General features: G+C 42.8%; 1 protein-coding gene across 4 annotated transcripts in view; it reads left to right on the plus strand.

The window, feature by feature from the left end:
• Nucleotides 1-24,634, plus strand: part of LOC144689662 (EGF-containing fibulin-like extracellular matrix protein 1) — a 186,154-nt gene that overhangs the window by 149,704 nt on the left and 11,816 nt on the right. For 2 of the 4 annotated variants that reach the window (XM_078556927.1, XM_078556929.1), the window contains 4 exons: nt 3,687-3,806; nt 6,403-6,522; nt 8,442-8,561; nt 18,777-18,900. In XM_078556927.1, coding sequence (XP_078413053.1) covers nt 3,687-3,806; nt 6,403-6,522; nt 8,442-8,561; nt 18,777-18,900 — 484 coding nt within the window. The remainder of the gene's footprint in view (nt 1-3,686; nt 3,807-6,402; nt 6,523-8,441; nt 8,562-18,776; nt 18,901-24,634) is intronic. The other 2 variants (XM_078556928.1, XM_078556930.1) reach the window with 1 other exon arrangement.

Here is a 24,634-nt window from a genome sequence, read left to right on the forward strand (position 1 = left end):
CTACCTGCTGCCCTTGTCCTTCTAGATGGTAGTGGTCGTGGGTTTGGAAGGTGCTGTCGAAGGAGCCTTGGTTAATTCCTGCAGTGCATCCTGTAGATGGTACACACTGCTGCTACTGTGTTTCGGTGGTGGAGGGAGTGAATGTTTGTGGATGTGGTGCCAATCAAGTGGGCTGCTTTTCCTGGATGGTGTCAAGCTTTTTGAGTGTTATGGGAGCTGCACTCATCCAGGCAAGTGGGGAGTATTCCATCACCCCTGACTTGTGCCTTGTAGATGGTGGACAGGCTTTGGGGAGTCAGGAGGTGAGTAACTCATCACACAATTCCTAGCCTCTGACCTGCTCTTGTAGCCACAGTATTTATATGGCTAGTCCAGTTCAGTTTCTGGTCAATGATAACCCCCAGGATGTTGATAGCGGGGGATTCAGTGATGGTAATGCCATTGGAGATGGTCATTGCCTAGCACTTGTGTGGTGCGACTGCTACTTGCCACTTGTCACCCCAAGCCTGGATATTGTCCAGGTCTTGCTGCATTTGGACATGGACTGCTTCAGTATCTGAGGAGTCATGAATGGTGCTGAACATTGTGCAATCATCACAAACATCTCCGCTTCTGACCTTATGATGTAAGGAAGGTCATTGATGAAGCAGCTGAAGATGGTTGGGCCGAAGACACTACCCTGAGGGATTCCTGCACTAATGTCCTGGAGCTGAGAGGACTGACCTCAAACAACCACAACCATTTTCCTTTGTGCTAGGTATGACTCAAACTAGCGGAGAGTTTTCCCCCGATTCCCATTGACTCCAGTTTTACTAGGGGTCCTTGATGCCACACTCAGTCAAATGCTGCCTTGATGTCAAGGGCAGTCACTCTCACCTCACCTCAAGAGTTCGGCTCTTTGGTCCACGTTTGAGCCAAGGCTGTAATGAGGGCAGGAGCTGAATAGCCCTGGCGGAACCCAAACTGGGCATCAGGTTATTGCTAAGCAAGTGCCACTTGATAGCACTGTTGATGACCCTTCCATTACTTTTATGATGACCGAGAGTAGACTGATAGGGCGGTAATTGGCCGGGTTGGATTTGTCCTGCTTTTTGTGTGCAGGACATGCCTGGGCAATTTTCCACATAACTGGGTAGATGCCAGTGTTGTAGCTGTACTGGAACAGCTTGGCTAGGGGTGTGGCAAGTTCTGGAGCACAAGTCTTCAGTACTATTGCCAGAATATTGTCAGGGCCCGTCGCCTTTGCAGTATCCAGTGCCTTCAGCCGTTTCTTGATATCATGTGGAGTGAATCGAATTGGCTGAAGACTGACATCTATGATGTTGGGGACCTCTGATGGAGGCCGAGATGGATCATCCACTTGGCACTTCTGGTTGAAGATTGTTGCGAATGATTCAGTCTTTTCTTTTGCACTGATGTGCTGGACTCCTCCAGCATTGAGGATGGGGATATTTGTGGAGCCTTCTCTTCCAGTGAGTTGTTTAATTGTCCACCACCATTCACAACTGGATATGGCAGGACTGCAGAGCTTAGATCTGATCCGTTGGTTGTAGGATCACTTAGCTCTGTCTATCACTTGCTGCTTATGCCTTTTGGCACACAAGTAGTCCTGTGTTATAGCTTCACCAGGTTGACACCTCATTTTTAGGTATGCCTAGTGCTGCTCATCGCATGCCCTCCTGCACTCTTCATTGAACCAGGGTTGATCCCCTGACTTGATGGTAATGGTAGAGTGGGGGATATGCCAGGCCATGAGGTTACAAATTGTGTTCGAGTACAATTCTGCTGCTGCTGATGGCCCATGGCGCCTCATGAATTCCCAGTCTTGATCTGTTCGAAATCTATCCCATTTAGCACTGTGGTAGTGCCACACAACACGATGGAGGGTATCCTCAATGTGAAGGTGGGACTTTGTCTCCACAACAACTGTGCGGTGGTCATTCCTACTGATACTGTCATGAACAGATGCATCTGTGGCAGGCAGGTTGGTGAGGATGAGCTCAAGCATGTTTTTCCCTCTTGTCGGTTCCCTCACCACCTGTTGCAGACCCAGTCTAGCAGCCATGTCATTCAGGACTCGGCAAGCTCGGTCAGTAGAGGTGCTTCCGAGCCACTCTTGGTGATGGACATTGACGTTCCCCCACCAAAGTACATCCTGTGCCCTTACTACCCTCAGTGCTTCCTCCAAGTGGTGTTCAACATGGAGGAGCACTGATTCATCAGCTGAGGGGGGGCAGTAAGTGATAATCAGCAGAAGGTTTCCTTGCCCATGTTTGACCTGATGCTATGAGACTTGATGGGGTTTGGAGTCAGTGTTGAGGACTCCCAGGGCAACTACTCCAGACTGTATACCACTGTGCTGCCACCTCTGCTGGGTCTGTCCTGGCAGTGGGACAGGACATACCCAGGGATGGTGATGGTGGTGCCTGAGACATGATCTGTAAGGTATGATTCCGTGAGGATGACTATGTCAGGCTGTTGCTTGACTAGTCTGTGAGACAGCTCTCCCAGTTTCGGCATTAGCCCCCAGATGTTAGTAAGGAGGACTTTGTAGGGTCGACAGGGCTGAGATTGCCATTGTCATTTCTGGTGCCTAGGTCAATACCAGGTGGTCCGTCATTCCGTTTTTATGACTTTGTAGCAGTTTGTTACAACTGAGTGGCTTGCTAGGCCATTTCAGATGGCATTTAAGAGTCAACCACATATTGCTGTGAGTCTGAGTCTGGAGTCACCTGTAGGCCAGACCAGGTAAGGAAGACAGATTTCCTTCCCTAAAGGGCATGAGTGAACCAGATGGGTTTTTACAACAATCAACAATGGTTGAATTCAAATTCCACCATCTGCCATGGTGGGATTCAAACCCAGAACATTACCCTAGGTCTCTGGATTGCTAGTCCAGTGACAATACCACTACGCCATCGCCTCCCCACAAATCAAAAGCTGGCAACAATAAAATGAGTAAGATGACTAGTTCACTTCTGTCCTCTAGGTAAGGAAATTCTATATCATTACCCAGCCTGGCCTATATCTGACTCCAATCCCATACCAACCCGGTTGGCTTGTAGCTGCCCATGGGTGGTGATCGCGCAAGCCACACAGTGTTTCAAACTGCTATAATAAATAACACCACATTGACTACGGTGGTTCAAGAAGACAGCCCAACAATACCTTCACAGGGCAATTAAGGATAAGCAATAAATGTTGGCCTTGCACATTCTGAAAATTACTATTAAAAAATTAAATGATAAATGCTGATGTAAAGTTTCAATATAATTTGAGGAAATGACTGATTTCATCTTAAAATCCTGGTGAAATTATTTCTATGGTACCTAGTTAGCAATATCATGGCTACATTGGCTGATTAATCAACTGGCCTAATACCATTAATACAAGTGTGTTTGTTCAGCACTAATATGGTTTGGAATGAAATAGGAAATAACCAACTCCAAATTGCTACCAGACTGCAGCTTTTAGGCTCTGCTGAAGATTAGTCAATGACTTACTAAGGAAGACAGAATGGATCCAAGTGTTAACAATAAAATATGACTTGAAACAGAAAAAGCAACCTTACTGTGATAATATTACATCATTGGGCAATGGCCCTTGGCATTAATCATTCTGGGTGTCTGGCAATGATTTTCTTAAATATGAGCAGTTGTGTAATGTATTTTTCAATGATTATGCAGACATTGATGAATGTAACGTAGCCACCTATTGCCATCATGGATGTGTCAACACACCTGGTTCCTATTACTGTCAGTGCAACACAGGTTTTCAGCTGGCAAGCAATAATCACACATGTAGAGGTAAGCATCTGTTCCTACTCATCCAGGATACCTTGCATTAAGCTATAAGGCACCATCAACAGTGATTTCAGTATTAGCGTAAGGAAGTTTTTCCATCTGTGCCTTAAGAGTATATTAAAAGTGTCTGCCTTACAATTAAAGACATAATTAAAGCTTTGCAGAATATTTTATTTCAATTCTCCGAAGCCCTCTCTCCATCCCCTTCACTCTGTAAAGGTATACTACTTGTTATTCTGTTGAATACACTTTTATGATTCACATGTAACATAAGGTAAGAGTAATGTTCCATCCTTTGAAGACTTATCCAACAATTTCAGAATCTTTCAGTCTCCATAGTGACATCATTAGAAACTGGCAGTCATTGTATTAGAGTAACTTCAAACCTTTTTTTTTAACATTGTGAGCAATACCCCACTGAAATACTTTCCTACTTGTATTTGCCAGGTTGGCCTAAAGCCACAGGTCAGAGTAATCCTTGATGTTCCAGTAATTCCACAAAAAAAATTCTTGTAGGCATATAAAACAAACTGCCTTTTATGTTATAATAAGTGTAATGTAATAAGAAATTCTAATTAGTTCCCCTGATAGCTTGCTGAGTAATTGCACTGCTGGTGTTGCACTGAGCCATAAAGATCAGGAATACCCTGGGTTCAATTAGAAGTCTTTATTGAACTTAATCCCTGCTGGATGGCAATAAAGCACCTTAAGTTAGCGTCAGGACCCCTGGCCTTGAGTGGAAATAAATCAGCGAGACTTCCTCACTCCTAACTGCAGTTCAGTGCCTCCTGTTGTGCACATGTGCTAACAGGCCAGAGTTTGGCAGTCATGACCTTGTGAACAGATAGCCCACCAAGAATCAATGACCTGGAATTTCCTGGGAACTGCTTCCACTCTGTCATCATAACCATATACCAGACATGTGGCAGAAACCCCAGTTATCATATAGGCACGGTTTGTGTGGAGCTTCCAGCTAAGTTGCAACGGTGCAGTAAGTGAAGCGCCAAGGAAATTTCTGGCTAGAGTCTACGTTCACACCTGAAGAATGGCCATTTGGGCAAGACACTGGATGGCTCCCAGACTTCATGAAACTGTACTTCAGCAGGGTCAGGAGAGAATTGTGGAGGGACCTTCTAAGTAAAGCATTATTAACAGATGTCTTATTATTGTTTCCCTCTTGATGAGAGGTTGCAAGTCAGTCTCTACATTTTGGCTTTTTCTGTTAGGAGTAAACAAAGATTTGACCTCCAGTACAGTACTGCTTTCTGTAACTTTACAGTAGATGTTTTGGTTGGACACCTATTAAAAACTGTTTTCTTAAACTGACAATTCAATGCTACTAAAGAAAAATTGAAATAAGTGAAACAATATTTCAGGCAGAGCACGAGGGAATCTGGAGATTGTTACTATGCCTTGTGGACTGTCCTGGATAAATTAACACTTGGCTTTCTTTCTGTGTAGGGTATCCCAGTCCGAACCTATGCTATTATGAGTGCTGATCTTCTATTTAAAATGGAGAGGTTGTGGCTGCCAAATATAGCAGTCAGCAATCCTTTAAAAATATGTAATAATTTCCTGCAATATTTTGAAAAAAAATCAAAGCTGATTGTCAGAAGTTATGGAAGAGGAATGAAAGGCTGTGGGCTACTTTTTATGCAGAGTATTGGTAATTTTGAAGAACTGTTACTTAAAAAGTGCTCATTTTGGCATCAGCTTGTAACCGCCGCGCAACCAGCACCACCACCACCACCACCATCACCACCACCACCACCTACCACCTTCATGAGTTGTCTCCCCTCCTTTACTGTTAGGACACTCAGTAACATCATCATTGAGTATATACTTCCAACATGGGGAACAGCTTTTTTCTGCAACGAATGGTTAGGATGTGAAATAATAGGTGGATACAGATTCCAATGTATCCTTCAAAAGGGAATTGGATAAATACTTGAAGGAGAAAAAAAATTGTAGGGAAACGGGGAAAGAGCGACAGAGTGGGACTAAATCTCTTCGAAGGAGCCCGCACAGTTGGCCTCCTTCTGTGCTGTACTATCCTATGATTCTAGGCCCTGAAGTGGTTGCATTGAAAGCAATAACGTGGCTGCAACTTCATCCAGATCTGAGAGCCACTTTGGTACTATCCCACCTTGGGAAACTAAGCTACATAATGGAAAACCTGCATTACTAGTCGCTAGTGAGCCATTCCCAGATCAAGCATCTCCAGAGTGATTTTCACCTTAGTCTGAAATTGCACCCCAGGTGCTTTCTTATGAGCTTGTAAATGCATTGGAATGCTCCCTACCAGTCATGCTGCTTCACCAATGTAACAGGGTCGAATACCCACTCAGCACTCTCCATGTTCGTAACGGCACCAGCTTTTTTAAAGTATATCAACTGAAATGTACTTAAGTGAACTGATAGGGGTGCTGGGAAAGAAGTTTGTGAAAGAGCTGAAAGGCAGTCTGCTCAAATGGACCTTGGAAAAATGGGTCTGTAGCATTTCACTTTCAGGTTCATTAAATCCTTTTGTAATTTTACTGGAAAAGATTATCTTGCTGAGATTTTGAATGATAATTACATTTTTTCTTTTCCCCTTTAGATGTTAATGAGTGTGAGACAAGTGCGCCATGTGATCACCAATGCTTTAATATTGTGGGTTCATTCATCTGCCAGTGTGACCAAGGCTATGAATTAAATCCAGACAAAGTTACATGCAGAGGTAATTGCTGAATGATGTCTCAACATGTAAGACCATTTTTGCAGTTATTACAACCAATATGCAATAGTTCGTCTTCCTCCTCTATTGTTCATTCATAAAAATGAGAAGGCCATTTTGGCCATTTAATGATGCATACAACCAACAGAATATCTGCTTGTGTATGTCAGTGTTGCAGACACAGAGTCCAATGTTTTGGCCTCATAAGAGCTATAAAGACATTGGGTGGAATCTTCTCCTCTTAGAAGATTCTCAGAGGTTGAGTCCCATGTGCTTGTGCGATCTTCCCCGAGGATTGTCTGCCATCTTCCCCGCCACTGACACGATGGCGGCAGGAAGACGATGGACAGTCCACTACTCCATTACTCCACTCCACATCTTCCCTCACCTTTTACAGGTCTCCCCAACTCCAAGTCCACCCCCAGATGGCTGGAAAAAATCTGCCCTGTGTCTCCTACATGACGTAACTACATTTCAAAAGTAGTTCATTGATTGTAAAGTGCTTTGGCAGGTTATGAAAGGTGATATATAAATACAAGATTTTCTTTTTACTCTGAGGTGAGTCCCACTCAGAACTGGTGACTTTCCCTCAATGGCCACACCTAAAGAAAGATCAGCAGGACAAATGTTCCAAATGGTATCAAAATGACAACCATGGAAATGTAACGTTAAGCAAAATGAGTTTTATATAGTTTGGTATCTCATTGTATTCCTTTGTGCCAGTAAGTGAGTGAGCTGGGTGTAAGTAAAAGCTGAAGAAAGAAAGCAGTGGCCTCAATCTCTTCTCACCCAATGAGCCAGAGGGTTGCCCCTGTAAAATTGGCATGGGTTGTGCTTTGCCTCTTTATTATTCTACTGGTGTTTTGGTCATGATCAGGGAAATGGTGGCTTCCATTCTCGTTCTTCATCCTTTACAATTATTGACACACTTGCTGCACTGTACAGTAGGATGAGCTGTGGCCTATCAAGTAACAGAAGTGAAGTTTTAGAATGCCAATGCTCCATATACTAATGTGAGCAGTTCACAAGGCTTCAGTGAACCTGTAGACGCGGTCAGTTCCCAGTTGAAGGAGTGGTGTCATCAGTCACTTCTCTTTTCCCAGATTTAATATTGCTGAATAATGCAGGTATCTTTGATCGTTGTAGAGCAAAGGAATCATAGCAGCTTCTAGATAGCATGCATTCAGATGCAGAATGATTTGGTTGGCATCATTCATCAGCTTAACGTTCACAAAATATAACCACTGATTTACATAACTTACAACACTTGAGGCAGCCTAGAAATCTCCTATTACCTTACCATTACAGCCATTGAAAAAACTGTACCCCTGCTAGAAAGCGACCGCAGATGTAGTGCCAACAACTGATATAATTCACTCACTGCTTCTGAAGGAAACCACAGCCTTCTTACACACTGCCTTTGGGAAAAATCCACATATGATCTTATTCTATAAACACTCTGGCATTGTACCTACAGGTACTGCTTTTCAATCTCTTAGGATTCATTAATTGGTTCAATGTTTATTCCCACAGATTAAATTTCTTATTTGCTTTGATGAAATTTGACCGAAAATGCCAGGATGTCAATGGAATAATTTTCTACTCCTCTCACCCAGTTGCAATACCAAGTAGAAGCAGATGATGTATACAGTCGTTAGATGCAGAGTAAAGACCCCACTACTTGCCAAAACCTCAGAACATTATCCATACTGTATTGGCATGAACTAATCCAGTTCTCATCCAGAGCGCATCTGTATATCTCAGTACTTAAAGAAGTTTTGAAAGATTTAGCTGCAATAAATTTCATGGTTACAGTTGACATGGCTCAGATTTTACAACTGCTCATGTTCCAATATCATCAGCAAGAAAATATGAACTTATGCTGCAAATTTTATGTATTTTTTTGATCTCTTGTAATGCAGATGTTGATGAATGTGCCTATTCGAGCTACATGTGTCAGTATCAATGTATAAATGAACCAGGACGATACTCATGCCTCTGTCCAGAGGGATACAAACTCCTGGGTTCAAGAATGTGCCAAGGTAAGGCAATCCAAGCAATAGTTTCTTCTTTCCTGTATTAGAAAAACTAATGTTATTTTGGATGTTGAAAATCTAAAATTATGTCTTGCATTTAGCTTGCCTCTATTTCATAATAATGCCTCAAAGCATCACACCTCAAAGGTACCACAAGTCCTTAAAATTACAACATTCAGATTAGTTTAGATAATTACCAGAAGTTAATTTAACCATTCCGATAGATTCCAATGTCCAATTGACTAAATATGAACTAGTCAAAAGTGTTGTATTTACAATAAAAACACTCAGTCATCAATAAGGAATCAACACAAAATTGAACATTCAAGATTGCTCAATTTTTCAAAGCTACCATTCAAAAACAGCAAATACCACAAAACTGATTATTCAAATTATATGGAATTACATAGAATGCATAAGTGCAGAAACAGACCATTCAATTCAACTGGTCCAAGCTTGTGTTTATGCTCCACACAAGGCTAATTCTACCCTACTTCATCTCACCTTATCATGTAACCTTCTATTCCTTTCTCCCTGTCTTTATCTAGCTTCCTCTTAAATGGATCTCTGCTATTTGCCTCAATTAGTCCTTGTGGTAGCAAGTTCCACATGCTAACTTCTCTGAATTCCTTATTGAATTTATTAGTGACTATCATTCAGGAATTTATATTTCATCCTCTTTCAGTTGTCATATCGCTTTTCATGCCACTAACTATATGCAGCTCAAGTTAATTTGTAAGATGTTACATAAATAAACTATCAAAGAAATTACTAAAGTTAACCATAAACCTACTTACTGGGCCAGATTTTGCAGTGTGAGGCATCACATGAAGTGTCCCATTAGTTATACTTGTTTGTACACGTTTTTGTTTTAAAATATTTTGCCCACAAAGTTGCTGGAAACGCATGATAACAGCGCAGTGAGGGCAATGGAGCATCTTGGACTTTGTTGAATAAAGGGACCAACAGTGTCTCTTATTCAATAAAATTTATAGATTAAGAAATCTGCAAAGGTGGCTGAATTAGAGGGGATAAATTCAGTCAAATCAGGTGCAGAAAGATAAATTATTCTATGATTCCAAATAAAGAGAGGGAAAGAAAGGTTGGAAAGTATGCTTGTTCACCTCCTATTTTTCAGTTCTGATGCAGAGAATGAGTCCAAACTTTCAACTGTCTTTCTCTCTCCAACTGTTGGCTGAGCTGTTATGTATAAAAGAGTTAGTTCTATAGAAAGTGAATCTGGGGAATTAATAATGAAAAATAAGGCTATAGCAGAAGAATTGAACAGGTATTTTGCATCAGCCTTATATAGCCTATAGCGGACCCAAGTAACACCCAGAAGTTGCTATAAATCAGGAAATGGAAGGGAGGGAGGACCTCAGGAAAATTATAATCACCAGGAAAGTGGTATTGAGCAAATAGTTAGAGCTACGGGCTGACAAATTTCCAGGTCCTGACGGACTTCATCCTAGCGTCTTGAAAGAAGTAGCTATTTAGATAGTGGATGAGTTGTTTTTAATTTTCCAAAATTCCCTAGATTCAGGGAAGGTTCCATTAGATTGAAAAATAGCAAATATAACTCCATTATTCAAAAAGCGGGGGAAACAGAAAGCAGGAAACTATACGCCCAGTTAGCTTAACATCTGTCATAGGGAAAATGTTAGAAGCTATTATTAAAGATGTTATAACAGGGCACTTAGGAAAATTCAAGGCAATCAGGCAGAGTCAACTTGGTTTTGTGAAAGGGAAGTCACGTTTAACCAATGTATTGGAGTTCTTTGAAGGAGTAACATGTGCTATGGATAAAGGGAAATCAGTGAATGTACTGTGATTAGATTTCCAGAAGGCATTTGATAAGGTGCCACATCAAAGGTTATTGTGAAAAATAAACGCTCATGGTGTAGGGGGCAACGTATTGGCATGGATAGAAGATTGGCTAGCTAACAGGAAGCAGAGTGTTGGCATAAATGGATCTTTTTCTGATTGGCAGGAAGTGATGAGTGGAATGCCACAGGGACCATTGCTGGGGCCCCAGATTTTTACAATTTTTAAAAATGACTTGGATGAAGGGATAGATGATATGGTTGCTAAATTTATTGACAAAAAGATAGGTCGGAGAGTGATTATGAAGAGGACATATGGAGGCTACAAAGGGGCAGAAATAGTTTAAGTGAGTGAAGTATAGTGTGGGCAAATGTGAAATTGTCCATTTTGGCAGGAAAAAAAAAAGAGGGGCATATTATCTAAATGGTGAGAGATTGCAGAGCTCTGAGATTCAGAGGGATCTGGGTATCCTAGTGCATGACTCACAAAAGGCTAATATGCAGGTACAACAAGTAATTAGGAAAGCTTATTGAATGTTAGCATTTATTGTGAGGGGAATTGAATACAAAGGTAGGATGGTTATGCTTCAGTTGTACAGGTACTGGTGAGAACACATCTGGAGTACTCTGTACAGTATTGGTCTCCTTATTTAAGGGAAGATGTAAATGTGTTAGAAGCAGTTCAGAGAAGGTTTACTAGACTAATACCAGGAGTGGACAGGTTGTCTTATGAGGACAGGTTGGACAGCTTGTATCCACTGGAGTTTAGAAGAGTAAGAGGTGACTTTATTGAAATCTTTAAGATCCTGCAGGGTTTTGACAAGGTGGATGTGGAGAGGATGTTTCCTCTAGTGGGAGAATCTAGAACTAGGGGTCACTGTTTTAAAATAAGGGGTCACTCATTTAAGACACAGATGAGGAGAAATTTTTTCTCTCAGCGGGTCCTGAGTCTTTGGAACTCACTTCCCCAAAGGCAGTGGAAGCAGAGTCTTTGAATATTTTAAGGCAGAGGTAGATTCTTGATTAACAAGGAGGTGAAAGGTTATCGGGGGTAGGCAGGAATGTGGGGTTGGGGTTACAGTCAAATCAGCCATGATCTTACTGAATGGTGGAGCAGGTTAGAAGGGCCGAGTGGCCTAGTCCTGCTCCTAATTTGTATGTTCATATGTAGATTCTAAAAGAGCTCTAAAAGGTTTTAAAAGAAATAGTTGCAAAGATAGTGGATGTGCTAGCTACGATTTTCCAAAATTCCTTGGATTCCGGAACAGCCCCATCAAATTGGAAGTTGACAAATGTTGCTCCACTTTTCAAGAAAGGAGGAAAGAGAAAACAATGAACTACAGGCCAGTTAACCTAACATCAGTCATTGGGAAAATGCTGGAACCCATTATTAAGGAAGTCTTAACAATGCACTTAGAAAAGTATAGTATGATTAGAACTAGTCAACATTGTTTTACAAAAGGGAAATCCTGTTTGACAAATTTATTAGTTTTTTTTTTGAGGATGTAACTAGTACGGTAGATAATGGGGAACTAGCAGATGTAGTATACCTGGATTTCTAAAAGGCATTCAATACAGTGCCACAGAAAAGGTTAATAGGCAAGATAAGGTTTCATGGAGTTGGGGGTAATATATTATCATGGTCAGAGGATTGGTTAATGGACAGGAAGCAGAGAGTGGACATAAACAGGACATTTTCAAGTTTGCAATTTGTGACTAGTGGATTGCCAGAAGGATTAGTGCTGGGGCCTCAGCTATTTACAATCTATATTGATGACTTAGATGAAGAGACAGAGAGTAGTATATTTAAGTTTGTTATTGACACAAAGCTAGGTGGAAATGTAAGCTGTAGGGAGGACAGAGAGAGGCTAATAGAGACGTATAGACTTGATAGAGACATATAGACAAAGAAATATAGACAGTGAGTAGGCAACAAGATGGCAGATGGAGTATACTGTGGGGGGAAGTGTGAGGTTATTTACTTTGGTCATAAGAATAGAAAAGCATATTTTTTAAAAGGTGTGAAACTTGAAAAATGTTGCTGCTCAAAGAAACTTGGATATGTTCGTACAAGGATCACAGGAAGTTAGCATGCAGGTACAATAAGCAATTAGGAAGGCAAATTGGAATATAGAAATAAAGAAGTCTTGCTACAATTGCACAGGGCTTTGGTGAGACTGCATCTGTAATACTATGTGCAGTTTTTGTCGCCGTATTTAAGGAAGGATATACCTGCATTGAAGGCAGTACAGCAAAGGTTCACTAAATTGGTCCCTGGTATGAGTGGGATTTCCGATGATGAGAGGCTGGGTACATTGGGCCTATGGAGTTTAGAAGAATGAGAGGCATTCTCAATGAAACACACAATATTCTGAATGGGCTTGAAAGGGTAGACACTGAGAGATTGTTTCCTCTGGTCGGGGAATCTAAAACAGTGGGGCAGTTTCAGGATAAGGGGCCAATCATTTAGGACTAAGATGAGGAGCAATTACTTCACTCAAACAGTTGTGAATCTTTGGAATTCTGTACCCCAGAGGGCTGTAGATGCTCCATCGTTGAATACATTTAAGGCTGGGATAGACAGATTTTTGGTCTCTCAGCGAATCAAGAGTTATGGGGAGGGGGCAAAAAGTGGAGTTGAAGCCCAAGACCAGCCATGATCGTATTGAATGATGGAGCAAGCTGAATGGGCCACATGGTCTACTCCTATTTCTTGTGCTCTTCTGTTTTTATGTATTCACAGTTTTTTTTTGTTTCTAGTTCAACACTGTAACTATTAACCACCGTTTAGCCTGCTGTTTTTCTATATTTCTATGTTCCGATTTGCCTTCCTAATTGCTTATTGTACCTGCATGCTAACTTTCTGTGATCCTTTTACGAACATACCCAAGTTTCTTTGAGCATTCCACTAGCAGGCTGTTTACCAGAATAATACATTGGCCCTTTTGATGTATTTCCGCATCAAAAGAAAATTGGTTACTATTATAATCAAGAACCATTTCCACAGTAATTGCTACATTATTACACCACATCCCTTGATCTGCCTGTGTTCCATGTCAATATATTACACCACTATTAAATCTGTAGTATTATATACTATACTGTATATAGTGTATACAAACATACAAACAAGGAGCAGGAGCAGGCCATTTAGCCCCTCGAGCCTGCTCCACCATTTAGTTAGATCATGGCTGATCTGATAGTAACCTGAAATCTGTGTCCCACCTACCCCTGTTAACCTATCATCCCCTTGCTTACCAAGAGTCTATCTGCCTCTGTCTTAAAAATATTCAAAGGCTCTGCTTCCACCACCTTTTCAGGAAGAGAGTTCCAAAGACTCACGACCCTCTGAGTGAAAAAATTTCACCTCACCTCTGTTTTAAATGAGTGGTCCCTTATTTTTTAAACTGTGACCCCTAGTTCTAGATTCTTCTACAAGAGGAAACATCCTCTCCACATCCACCCTGTCAAGACCCCTCAGGATCTTATATGTTTTAATCAAGTCACCTCTTACTCTTCTAAACTCCAGCAGATACAAGCCTAGTCTGTCTAACTTTTCCTCATAAGACAACCCAGCCATTCCAGGTATTAGTGTGGTAAACCTTCTCTGAACTGCTTCCAATGGGATTTACATCCTTCCTTAAATAAGGTGACCAATACTGTACACAGTACTCCAAATGTGGTCTCATAGTGCCCTGTACAACTGAAGCATAACCTCCCTACTTTTGTATTCAATTCCCCTCACAATAAATGATAACATTCTATTAGCTTTCCTAATTACCTGCTGTACCTGCATACTAGCCTTTTGTGATTCATGCACTAGGATACCCAGATCTCTCTGCACCTCAGAGCTCTGCAATCTCTCACCATTTAGATAATATGCCTCACTTTATTCTTCCTGCCAAAATGGACAATTTCACATTTTCCCACATTATACTCCATTTGCCAGATCTTTGCCCACTCACTTAACCTATCTATATCTTTTTGTAGCCTCTTTATGTCCTCCTCACAACTTACTTTCCTACCTATCTTTGTGTCAAAGGCAAATTTGGCAACACCCCTTCAATCCATTCATCCATGTCATTTATATAAATTGTAAACAGTTGAGGTCCCAGCACTGATCCCTGTGGCACACCAGTCATTACATCTTGCTAACCTGAAAAAGACATATTTATGCCTCCTCTCTGCTTCCTGTTAGCCAGCCAATCCTCTATCCATGCCAGTATGTTACTCCCTATAACTTGAGCTTTTATTTTGTGCAAGAACCTTTGATGTGGCACTTTGTCAAATGCCTTCTGGAAATCTAAGTATAGTACACTATAGTGTTGCCATCCTGTTAGGCACCGTTAATATTAAAAAAGAAACCTGAACATCTCATTTTACCCAATTGAACTACCCCTCAAGATTTCACTTCTTTTTAACAAAACAAACTTTATTGCATATAAACAAAACAGGCACTATTATTTTAACGATATGGTTTATAACTATATATGTTAGGTGCTCAGGTTTACTTCCTACATCCCCCAAGAATTCTCTTATAAGACACATCAATCTTAAAGTTATTTCCTTCTGTAGGGACCACCCATAAGTATGCCACAGTCCTCTTGAGAATTTTTCTCAGCTCCAACTATTCTCAGAGGCAAAACTTTCATTTAGCCTCTTTTGACATGGAGGTCATGTAGATGCAGAGGCTGTGGGAAGGGTTTTGAATGAATATTTTGTCTCCGTGTTTACAAAGGAAAGGGAGGATGTAGATATAGTAGTCCAGGAGGATCACTGCAAGATATTGGACGGGATAGTCATAACGAGAGAGGAAGAACTCGAAGGGTTGAAATCCTTGAAAGTTGATAAGTCGCCAGGGCCAGATGGATTGTTTCCGAGGCTGCTGAAGGAAGTCAGGGAGGAGATAGCAGATGATATTGATTGATTTTCCAATCTTCACTAGATACAGGGGAGGTACTGCAGGACTGGAGAAATGCAAACGTAGTTCCATTGTTTAAAAAGGGATCAAAGGAAATGCCAAACAATTATAGGCCAGTTAGTCTTTCATCAGTGGTGAGCAAATTAATAGAATCAATCTTGAGACATAGGATTAACTGTCATGTGGAAAGGCATGGACTAGTCAGGGATGGTCAGCAGGGATTTGTTAAAGGAAGGTCTTGCCTCACAAATTTGATTGAATTCTTTGAGGAAGTGACAAGAAGGGTTGATGAAGGTAGTGCAGTGGATGTTGTGTACATGGATTTTATCAAGGCATTTGACAAGGTCCCACATGGCAGATTGGTCAGGAAAGTAAAAGCCCATGGGATTCAGGGTAATGTGGCAAACTGGATAAAAGGTTGGCTTTGTAACAGGAAACAAAGGGTAATGGTCGATAGATGCCCTTGCGAATGGAAAGTTGTCTCAAGTGGTGTTCCACAGGGCTCGGTGTTGGGACCCTTGCTGTTTGTGTTATATATTAACGATTTGGACGTGAACGTGGGGGGAACGATTGGGAAATTTGCAGATGACACAAAGATTGGCCGAGTAGTGGATAGTGCAGAGGATAGCCATAATCTCCAAAACAATATAGATGGGTTGGTGAAGTGGGCGGTAAAGTGGCAGATGGATTTTAACATAGAGAAGTGTGAAGTCATACATTTAGGGAGGTCAAACAGTTACAGGGATTACAAAATAAATGGGAATATATTAAGAGGGGTAGATGAAGTGAGAGATCTTGGCGTACAAGTACACAGGTCCCTGAAGGCAGCAGTTCAAGTAGACAAGGTTCTAAAGAAGGCATATGGAATGCTCTCCTTCATTGGCAGAGGTATAGAATATAAAAGTAAGGATATAATGTTGGAATTGTATAAAACACTGGTGAGGCCACAACTGGAGTATTGTGTGCAGTTCTGGTCACCACATTACAGGAAGGACGCAATAGCTCTGGAGAGAGTGCAGAGGAGGTTTACAAGAATGTTGCCAGGGTTAGAAAAGTGTAGCTACGAGGAGAGATTGGATAAGTTGGGGTTATTTTCCTTGGAACAAAGAAGGCTGAGAGGTGACTTGATTGAGGTGTACAAAATTATGAGGGGAATAGATAGAGTGGACAGGATAAAATTGTTTCCCTTGATGGAGAATTCTAGAACCAGGAGACATAGATTCAAAGTAAGTGGCAGAAGGTGTAGGGGGGACATGAGGAAGAACTTTTTTACGCAGAGGGTAGTGGGTGTCTGGAATTCGCTGCCCAAGTTGGTGGTAGAGGCAAAAATTTTAAACTCTTTTAAAAAATACCTGGATCTGCACCTAAAGTGCTGTCAGCTGCAGGGCTATGGGCCGGGTGCAGGAAGGTGCAATTAGAAAGGGCACCTGGGTGTCCTCGGGCTGGCATGGACAAGATGGGCCGAATGGCCTCCTTCTGTGCTGTAACTTTTCTATGGTTCTATGGCCTCAGTCCCTTGTTCTGGTTAATTTCCTGATACTTCCAAGTTAATTCAGCTAATTACTTTCCATTGCAGCCAGATACTGTGAGGCCTACTGTAGATTCGCCCACTAGCATCAAACTGGGCAATCTTCCAGTTTATGTTGTTCACAAGATTCAAACTGAGATTAAGCATCATCTGCCTTCCACGCGGTCAATGATGATGTTAGTGTTTTATTGTGCTTACAGCGCAGGTCTACCTGTCATTTATTTTGGCTAATTTCTCTCAGTGATCTGGAAACCACACGAGGTCCAAACTGCAACTAACCTCTCCCAACAAACACCTGTATAAGTTGAAAACAGAGAATCTCCTTAAACTCTACCCATCTCCATAATGATGCAGCCTGCTCTGGGCTGTCTTCAAATGACCTGTAGATTAATTATCCCTCATTTACAACTGCCTTTTAGATTTGATGAAGTAAATGGGTTTTTATAACCTTTCAGGGCTCACTGAATGCTTTTAAACTAATTTGCTATAACTCCCAAAAGAAAAATATCTCTCTGGACTGCACATCTTTGCAAGCAGTGTAGACCTCACATCTCCAGTTCTCCAGGTAGAAAGCACAGCAGAGACCAGCCTGTGAGCCCCTCTTGAAGTGATGTGGTGCTGCCTGCAAAGCCTGGCGCTGATGACAGCAAGTGGGCAAGGTAGGCAAACAAACCTCGAAGTCCCAAGCGAAGCACAGCTCACCAGGTGCATATCGCTTATGTGCAGTGTGAAATACGCCCAGCTGATGGAGCACGGAGGGGGATGATTCCAGCGGGCAGGGATTGTAATTATATGCAGGTGTAGTAAAATTACATTCCCGAATCCGGTGATGGGAAACGCAGCCCGCCATTGACGGGTGGAGCGGACGATCGCAAACTGGTGTCACAACATCGTGAAACCGATCTTTGGCCTTCCTGCCATATTGTCCATTTTCACCCGCCATGACACCCTACGCCAACGGGGATGAAATATTCCAGCCATTATCTTTGCTCCTCTTTCCACAGATGCTACCATACCTACTGAGTATTTAGAGTAGTTTCTGTTTTTATTTCAGATTTCCAGCAACTTCAATATTTTGCTTTTATATAATTGTAAAAACCACTTGTACTTGTTCAGTGGAGCAAAACATCATGGAGGAGTGCTTACCCCACCCTCGGCATCCCTACAGTGATCTGCCTCTGTCCCCGTGTACAGTCAACCCATCCCCTGCAACCGACATCTCACCCATTGCATTCGCTTCCCCTGCAGTCTCTCCCAAGCTGCAGCCTTGTACGGCAGCATTTCCCACCCAGCAGCCAATCAGCCTCTCAAGTTGGGCAGCTGCAAGAAATAAGAAAATCAAATGAGCTGCTGCCATTAAGATCAGATTTTCCTGTAATTCCGGGAGCTAGTGGAGGCTGGTGAAGACGTGGTAATAAGCATCAGACTCAGTACAGAGCAGGATTTAAGAATCAGAACTTTAATCAAATTAGACTTTATCAATGTGAAGCAATGAGGGCCAGGAAAAATGCTGGAAAAGAGTAGCCCAGTGAATGAGGGACCACCTTAAGGAAATACTCTTTTCAATTGGTAACTGTTAGCATTACCAGCTCCGTATTTCTCGAAATGGGTACAGACCTCAAATTGGTGCCATTGTTATCCAATCAATCTTTATAGAATTGCAATGTCTTGACTCTGGCTCATTTCATAGCACCCTCGCCTTTGAATCAGAGGGTTGTGGGTTCACGTCCCACTCCCGGAAACCAAGAACTGTGATTGTACTCGAAAGAGTTGCAATCTGTGACTGTTGGTAACTCGAAAGAGTTTCCTGCCTTTACAACAATTGCTAACTACAACTGACCCATGATCACTGCATCGATAGCTTTTCAAGGATTTATTGTAATGCAGAGATAATCATCATGCCCCAACTTGATATTTTCAGATGTTCAATTTTTATTTCCCTAAAACAGATATAAATGAATGTGAAGCAGGAAGTGTTTGTGAGGAACAAGAGAAGTGTTGGAACTATCATGGTGGATATAGATGTTATCCCCGAAATCCATGCCATGAGCCTTATACTCAGATGTCTGAAAAGTGAGTAATACAATTTTTCAACACTCTTGGTGCAGTCCTGAGTTCCTGATGCAGGAGGCAAACAAATGTAAATGAAAGTAGAACTTTCAACATTTGAAAATCAGTTGAGTTATAAATTACCACATGAAATGCTGGAAATGTCACATACAGGATCGGTGCTGGGACCCCAGCTATTCACAATATATATTAATGATTTAGGTGAGGGAACTAAATGTAATATCTGCAAATTTGCAGATGGCACAAAGCTGGGTGGGAGGGTGAGCTGTGAGGAGGATGCAGAGATGCTTCAGTGTGATTTGGACAAGCTGAGTGAGTAGGCAAATGCATGGCAGATGCAGTATAATGTGGATAAGTTTGAGGTTATCCACTTTGGTAGCAAAAACAGGAAGGCAGATTATTATCTAAATGGCTGTAAATTGAGAGCGGGAAATGTGCAACGAGACCTGGGTGTCCTCGTAGACCAGTCGCTGAAGGTAAGCATACAGGTGCAGCAGGCAGTAAAGAAGGCAAATGGTCTGTTGGCCTTCATAGCGAGAGGATTCGAGTACAGGAGCAGGGATGTCTTGCTGCAATCATACAGGGCCTTGGTGAGACCACACCTGGAATATTGTATGCAGTTTTGGTCCCCTTATCTGAGGAAGGGTGTACTTGCTATAGAGGGAGTGCAGCGAAGGTTTACCAGACTGAGTCCTGGGATGGCGGGACGGACATATGAGGAGAGATTGAGTCGGTTAGGATTATATTCGCTGGAGTTCAGAAGAATGAGGGGGGATCTCATAGAAACCTATAAAATTCTAACAGGACTAGACAGGGTAGATGCAGGAAGGATGTTCCCAATAGTGAGGGAGTCCAGAACCAAACTGTGGTTTGAGGATACGGGGTAGATCATTTAGGACTGAGATGAGGAGAAATTTCTTCACCCGGAGAGTGGTGAGCCTGTGGAATTCGTTACCACAGAAAGTAATTGAGGCCAAAAAATTGTATGTTTTCAAGGAGGAGTTAGATATAGCTCTTGGGGTGAAAGGGATCAAAGAATATGGGGAGAAAGCGGGAGCCGGCTATTGAGTTGGATGATCAGGCATGATCATAATGAATGGCGGAGCAGGCTCGAAAGGCTGAATGGCCTACTCCTGCTCCTATTTTCTATGTTTCTATTTCCTCACTCTGAAATGTATTTCCAGGTCACCATTTACTCTTTTAAGGACTGCAATAGTTTATCTGTACTGAAATAGAAAAAGTTAGTGCCAACTAATCATCAATTTCCCTAACTGCAAATAGCATTCTGTATTATAAAATTATAAAATAGTATTATAAAAATTAATGCTGATTCTTTCCTGGAGAGTCTGGGGGAAGCTCTCCTAATAGATTGTAAAATTTGACATCATCATGCTAATACATCCTGGTTAATTTTAAGCACTTTTTTTTACAATTAATAAATTCTTTGTATAACAAACTGGAGCAAACGGACATGTAGATTTTCAAGAGATCCATTTCACCCACTCCTCCTGACCGAGTTCACAGAGACATTATCCCACCCAACTGCTCACCATTTGACATAGACCTTCACTTCTCCTCCTCCTTTCCCCTGCATTCTTGCACTCATCTCCCCTCCAACCAGTTCAAGCTCATATTCTTCTTTCACTCTCACCGTTCAAGCTGACACTCTTCCACTGCCCATTCCAAGCTAATACTGGCACTTTCTCTCTCTCCACTTTCTCTCAGGTAATATTGGCACCTTCTTGCATTCCCCCCACCCCCCCCCCCCCCCGCCCACCACAGCCCTTTCAAGCTTCTCCCCTCTTTTCCTCCCCTTACCAAGGTATCACTTCCAACTTCTGAGTTCTTCCCTTTCTTTTCCATTTTCCTTCCTTCCTTTTTCCTTTCATTGCCATCCTTTCCCTTCCCTTTCATCTTCATCACCATCCATTCTCCCTCTTCACTGCCACCCATTCGCCCTCCTGCAATGCCATCTTACTTCAATATCATTCATTTCACCCCTTTCATTACCTTTCATTTCCCTTTCTCTGTTTCCTTAATTCCAATTTAGCGCTTCAATAACAGACCAGAATGACACTGCTACCAATCTTTAGAAAGGTTTCTGGCTACTTCACACTATAGATAAAAACTATTGTTCTTGCAAGAATTCCCAGCTACAGTATGCAGTGTACAGAATCACTTCTATTAGCAATAGAGGCAGCATCCAAGGGAGTGGAGCCAGGTCTGGTCCGGTATTGGTGGGACTTGAGCAGAAGCAGAACTGAGGAGAGGGACCTGACTCGTACTGATTTGTATCAGCAAACACTGTTGGTATGCAGTTTATGGGTGAGTATCTTCACTCCCTGGTGATATAGGGTCAGGCATGTGTCTCTGTTTCCTCGTATTTAGGAAGAACTATATGCCTTTCATCAATAAGAACAACTCGCATTCATAAGGCTCATGTAGCATAATAAAATGTTCCAAGGAACTTAATAAGAGAAACATCAATAAAACATTTTTGACACCCATCCACAGAAGGAGATAGCAGGACAGATGACCAAAAGCTTGATCCAAGACCAGCATCTTAAAAGAGGAAAGTGAGGTGAAGAGGCAGTGAGGGTTAAAATCAGGGATGTTCAGGAGGCCAGAATTGAAGGAATGCAGAAATCTCAAAAGCTTGTAGAGCTGGAGAAGGATACACATAGTGAGGGGCAAGTATAACAAGGGTAAGGATATGAAAGCTGAGATATTGTCAAATGGGGAGCGAGTGAAGGTCAGGTGAATATGATTTGGAGTGAGTTAAGATACAGGCAGCAGGGTTTTGGATGACCGTAATATTTTCTCTGGTAGAAGTTGAGAGGCTGGCCAGTGAATCATTTGAATATTCAAGTCTAGAGGTAACAAAAGCATGGATGAGGGTTTCAGCAGCAGATCAACTGAGGCAGGATTGGAATTATTCTGCTGAAGGGTCATGAGGACTCGAAACGTCAACTCTTTACTTCTCCGCCGATGCTGCCAGACCTGCTGAGTTTTTCCAGGTAATTCTGTCTTTGTTTTGGAATAGAGCAGTCTTGCGGAGGTGGAAGGAGGCAGTCTTGGTGATGCAGATGTGTGGCAACAAACTCAGCTCAGGGTCAAACACAACACTAAGGTCGCAAGTGGTCTTCCGCAGAGTAAGGCATTTTCCAGGGATGCTAATGATGGTCAGGGGACGGAGTTTTGTGCTGGGGATCAAAGAAAATGAGTTCCATGTTTGCAGTACTTTGTTGGAGGAGATTTCTGCTCATCCAATATTGGATATCAGACAAGCAGGGTGGAATTTTCTGCTCCGGAGACTAAGTGCGGTGGTGAGCGGGATTAGCAGCAAGTTTCCCGCTGATCGGCACATCAGGAAATCACGCCTGATCTTACGCTTGGAAACACGATACTTATGTATCAGCAAGTAGCTCTCCAAATCACATGGCGGCGTGACCATGATTCTTCCTCCCCGTCGTATCCCGATGGGGTTGAAGGTCCCGGCGCCATTTATAAACGCCAGCCGAACACACACGTTACTCTCTGCAGCCCAGCTGTGTGGATGACCAAGACTGAGATGGCTCCAAACAAAAATAAGGCAGTGCCAAAGTTCAGCAATGACTCCCTTGAGGCTCTTGTTTGTGGTGTGCATCAGCACTGGGATGTCCCCTACTCAAAGAATGATTCCAGGAGGTCTACCAGCCTCACCTTGCTGGCCTGGGAGGTGGTTTGCAAGGGAAGTCAGTTCTATGGGCACGTGCCCAAGAAACGGCATCCAGTGCAGGAAGAGGATGAATGATCTCACCTGCACCGCCAGGGTAAGTCATCATTCATTTCATTCCAAATGCATACACTCATTATGGCATTATGCACTCATGAGTGTCATTCAGCTCAGGGATCTCACAAAATATTTGCAGGGAAGATATCAGCAAAGAAAGCCTATTCACCAGCATCTTATCTATCATCTTGCACAAGCACCATCCTCAGCCCTTACTGGGGCAGGCTCAGCACACACAGCAGGCATGCATCCTTCCCAACCTCTGCTCCATCCCTTCTCATCACTTTCCATCCCCTTGTCTTCATGCAGGCTAAGCTTTCCCACAACAGGAGGGAGAGATCCCAGACTGGAGGATGGATGGTGGGCATCCAGGATCTTTCCAAGTTTGAGGAGGATGCTGCTGAGTTGGCGGACAAGGACAGAGATCGCTCCTGTGGAGAAGGTGAGATTGACCTCTCCCAGGAGGCACCTCTCCCAGGAAGCAGTACAGATGAGCCCTCCATGAGTTGATCACATTCTGACATTCACAGTGAGTGACATGCAATATTGTATTCAGCCTGTTCATGAACTGAATCTACCTTCTCTCTCTTACCGGCACCAGCAGATCCAGACAGATCAGCACAGGCAACATAAGCCCCAGCCCCCAGGCCACCTCAGAGGAGGATATTGAGCCATTTGAAGAAGACCCATTACTGCGTTCACCTGAGCCTTCCACCAGTGCAGAGACACACAACCCGGTGGACCATAGTTCCAGGTTAGGCTTGCGGTCACTTTCTGGAGACACCTCACTGACACGTCTCCGCAGCATGTGGAGGCAGTGACAGCCCAGATCTCTGGCACTCAGAGGACTGCTGGAGAACAGCCGCCTACTGAGTCTGAGTCAGATCATGAGCCTCTGGAAGCAGCCGTCGCAAACGAGCTGGAGATGTAACATCAGGCACAATTGTAAGAGACATTCAACAGACTAGAGCCCTCTAGACGATGCCCGCCAAAGCCATCAAAGACAACAGGGCATAGCAGTCACTCAGGGTGCCTCCACCTCTGCTGCAGATGTTGGGGATGCCCCAAGACATAGCGGTAGGGTTAGAAAGATTAAGAAACCTTGGTATTATTTTTGGGTCATAGGTGTTCACTCACTGTATATATCATTCACCTTTGTAAATACATTTGCTGTTCATAACAATGGTCTCGTCATTTGAATGCATTGTGCATATGCATCTTTGTTGATTCTTATTGAGAAGCTGAGCCAAGCTCCCACTCCACGATCACCTCCCTTTGTTAGTCTCACATTCACGTGATGTCTAGCTGACTCATGTTAGTCACTTGCCCCTTGTCTAATGTCAGGGAGATGTGTCAATCTCTTTATTGAAAGTTACTGCAATTTGTGATATGAAGCGATGCTCCTCAAAAGACACCATGGAGTTATGCGTGCTCAATTGCATTGGAGGGTTACCATTCATGTTGTCTCATCATCAAATAGCTGTCTTCATTGTTTGTGCCAAATCATAAGACCTGCAGCTATGATGGCCTCTCCAGCCATGTGCACATCTTTGTGGCGGCAAGAAGTGTCTCATTCAGGAGGCCACGACTGCATCAAATCCACTTGGCACAGGCTTTGCGCTGGCAGTGCTGCCTTTCACTTCCTAGAGCAGCTATGTCCAGCTTTGGCTGCTGGCCTTTCCAAAGATTAAGGCCTGGGGAATCACGAGGGTTGGCGATCCAAGGCCCAGTGCTGACATTGCTTTCGATGTTAGTGGTTGTAAAGGCCTTTCAGATCACTGGCATGTCACTAAGGTACAGGAGAAATACGCCTGCACTTTACATCTCCTGGAACCTTGTGGCTATGAGTATGTCACGGGCACATCTGCATCTTACGGCTTTGATCGCATCCTCACATGGAAACTCCCCATCATTGCCCACTTCAGGTTCCTGCCCTCCCAGGTCTTCATCGTCCGAGCAGATATC

Source organism: Cetorhinus maximus, chromosome 14, assembly GCF_964194155.1.
Source record: "Cetorhinus maximus chromosome 14, sCetMax3.hap1.1, whole genome shotgun sequence".
NCBI classification, from domain to species: domain Eukaryota; kingdom Metazoa; phylum Chordata; class Chondrichthyes; order Lamniformes; family Cetorhinidae; genus Cetorhinus; species Cetorhinus maximus.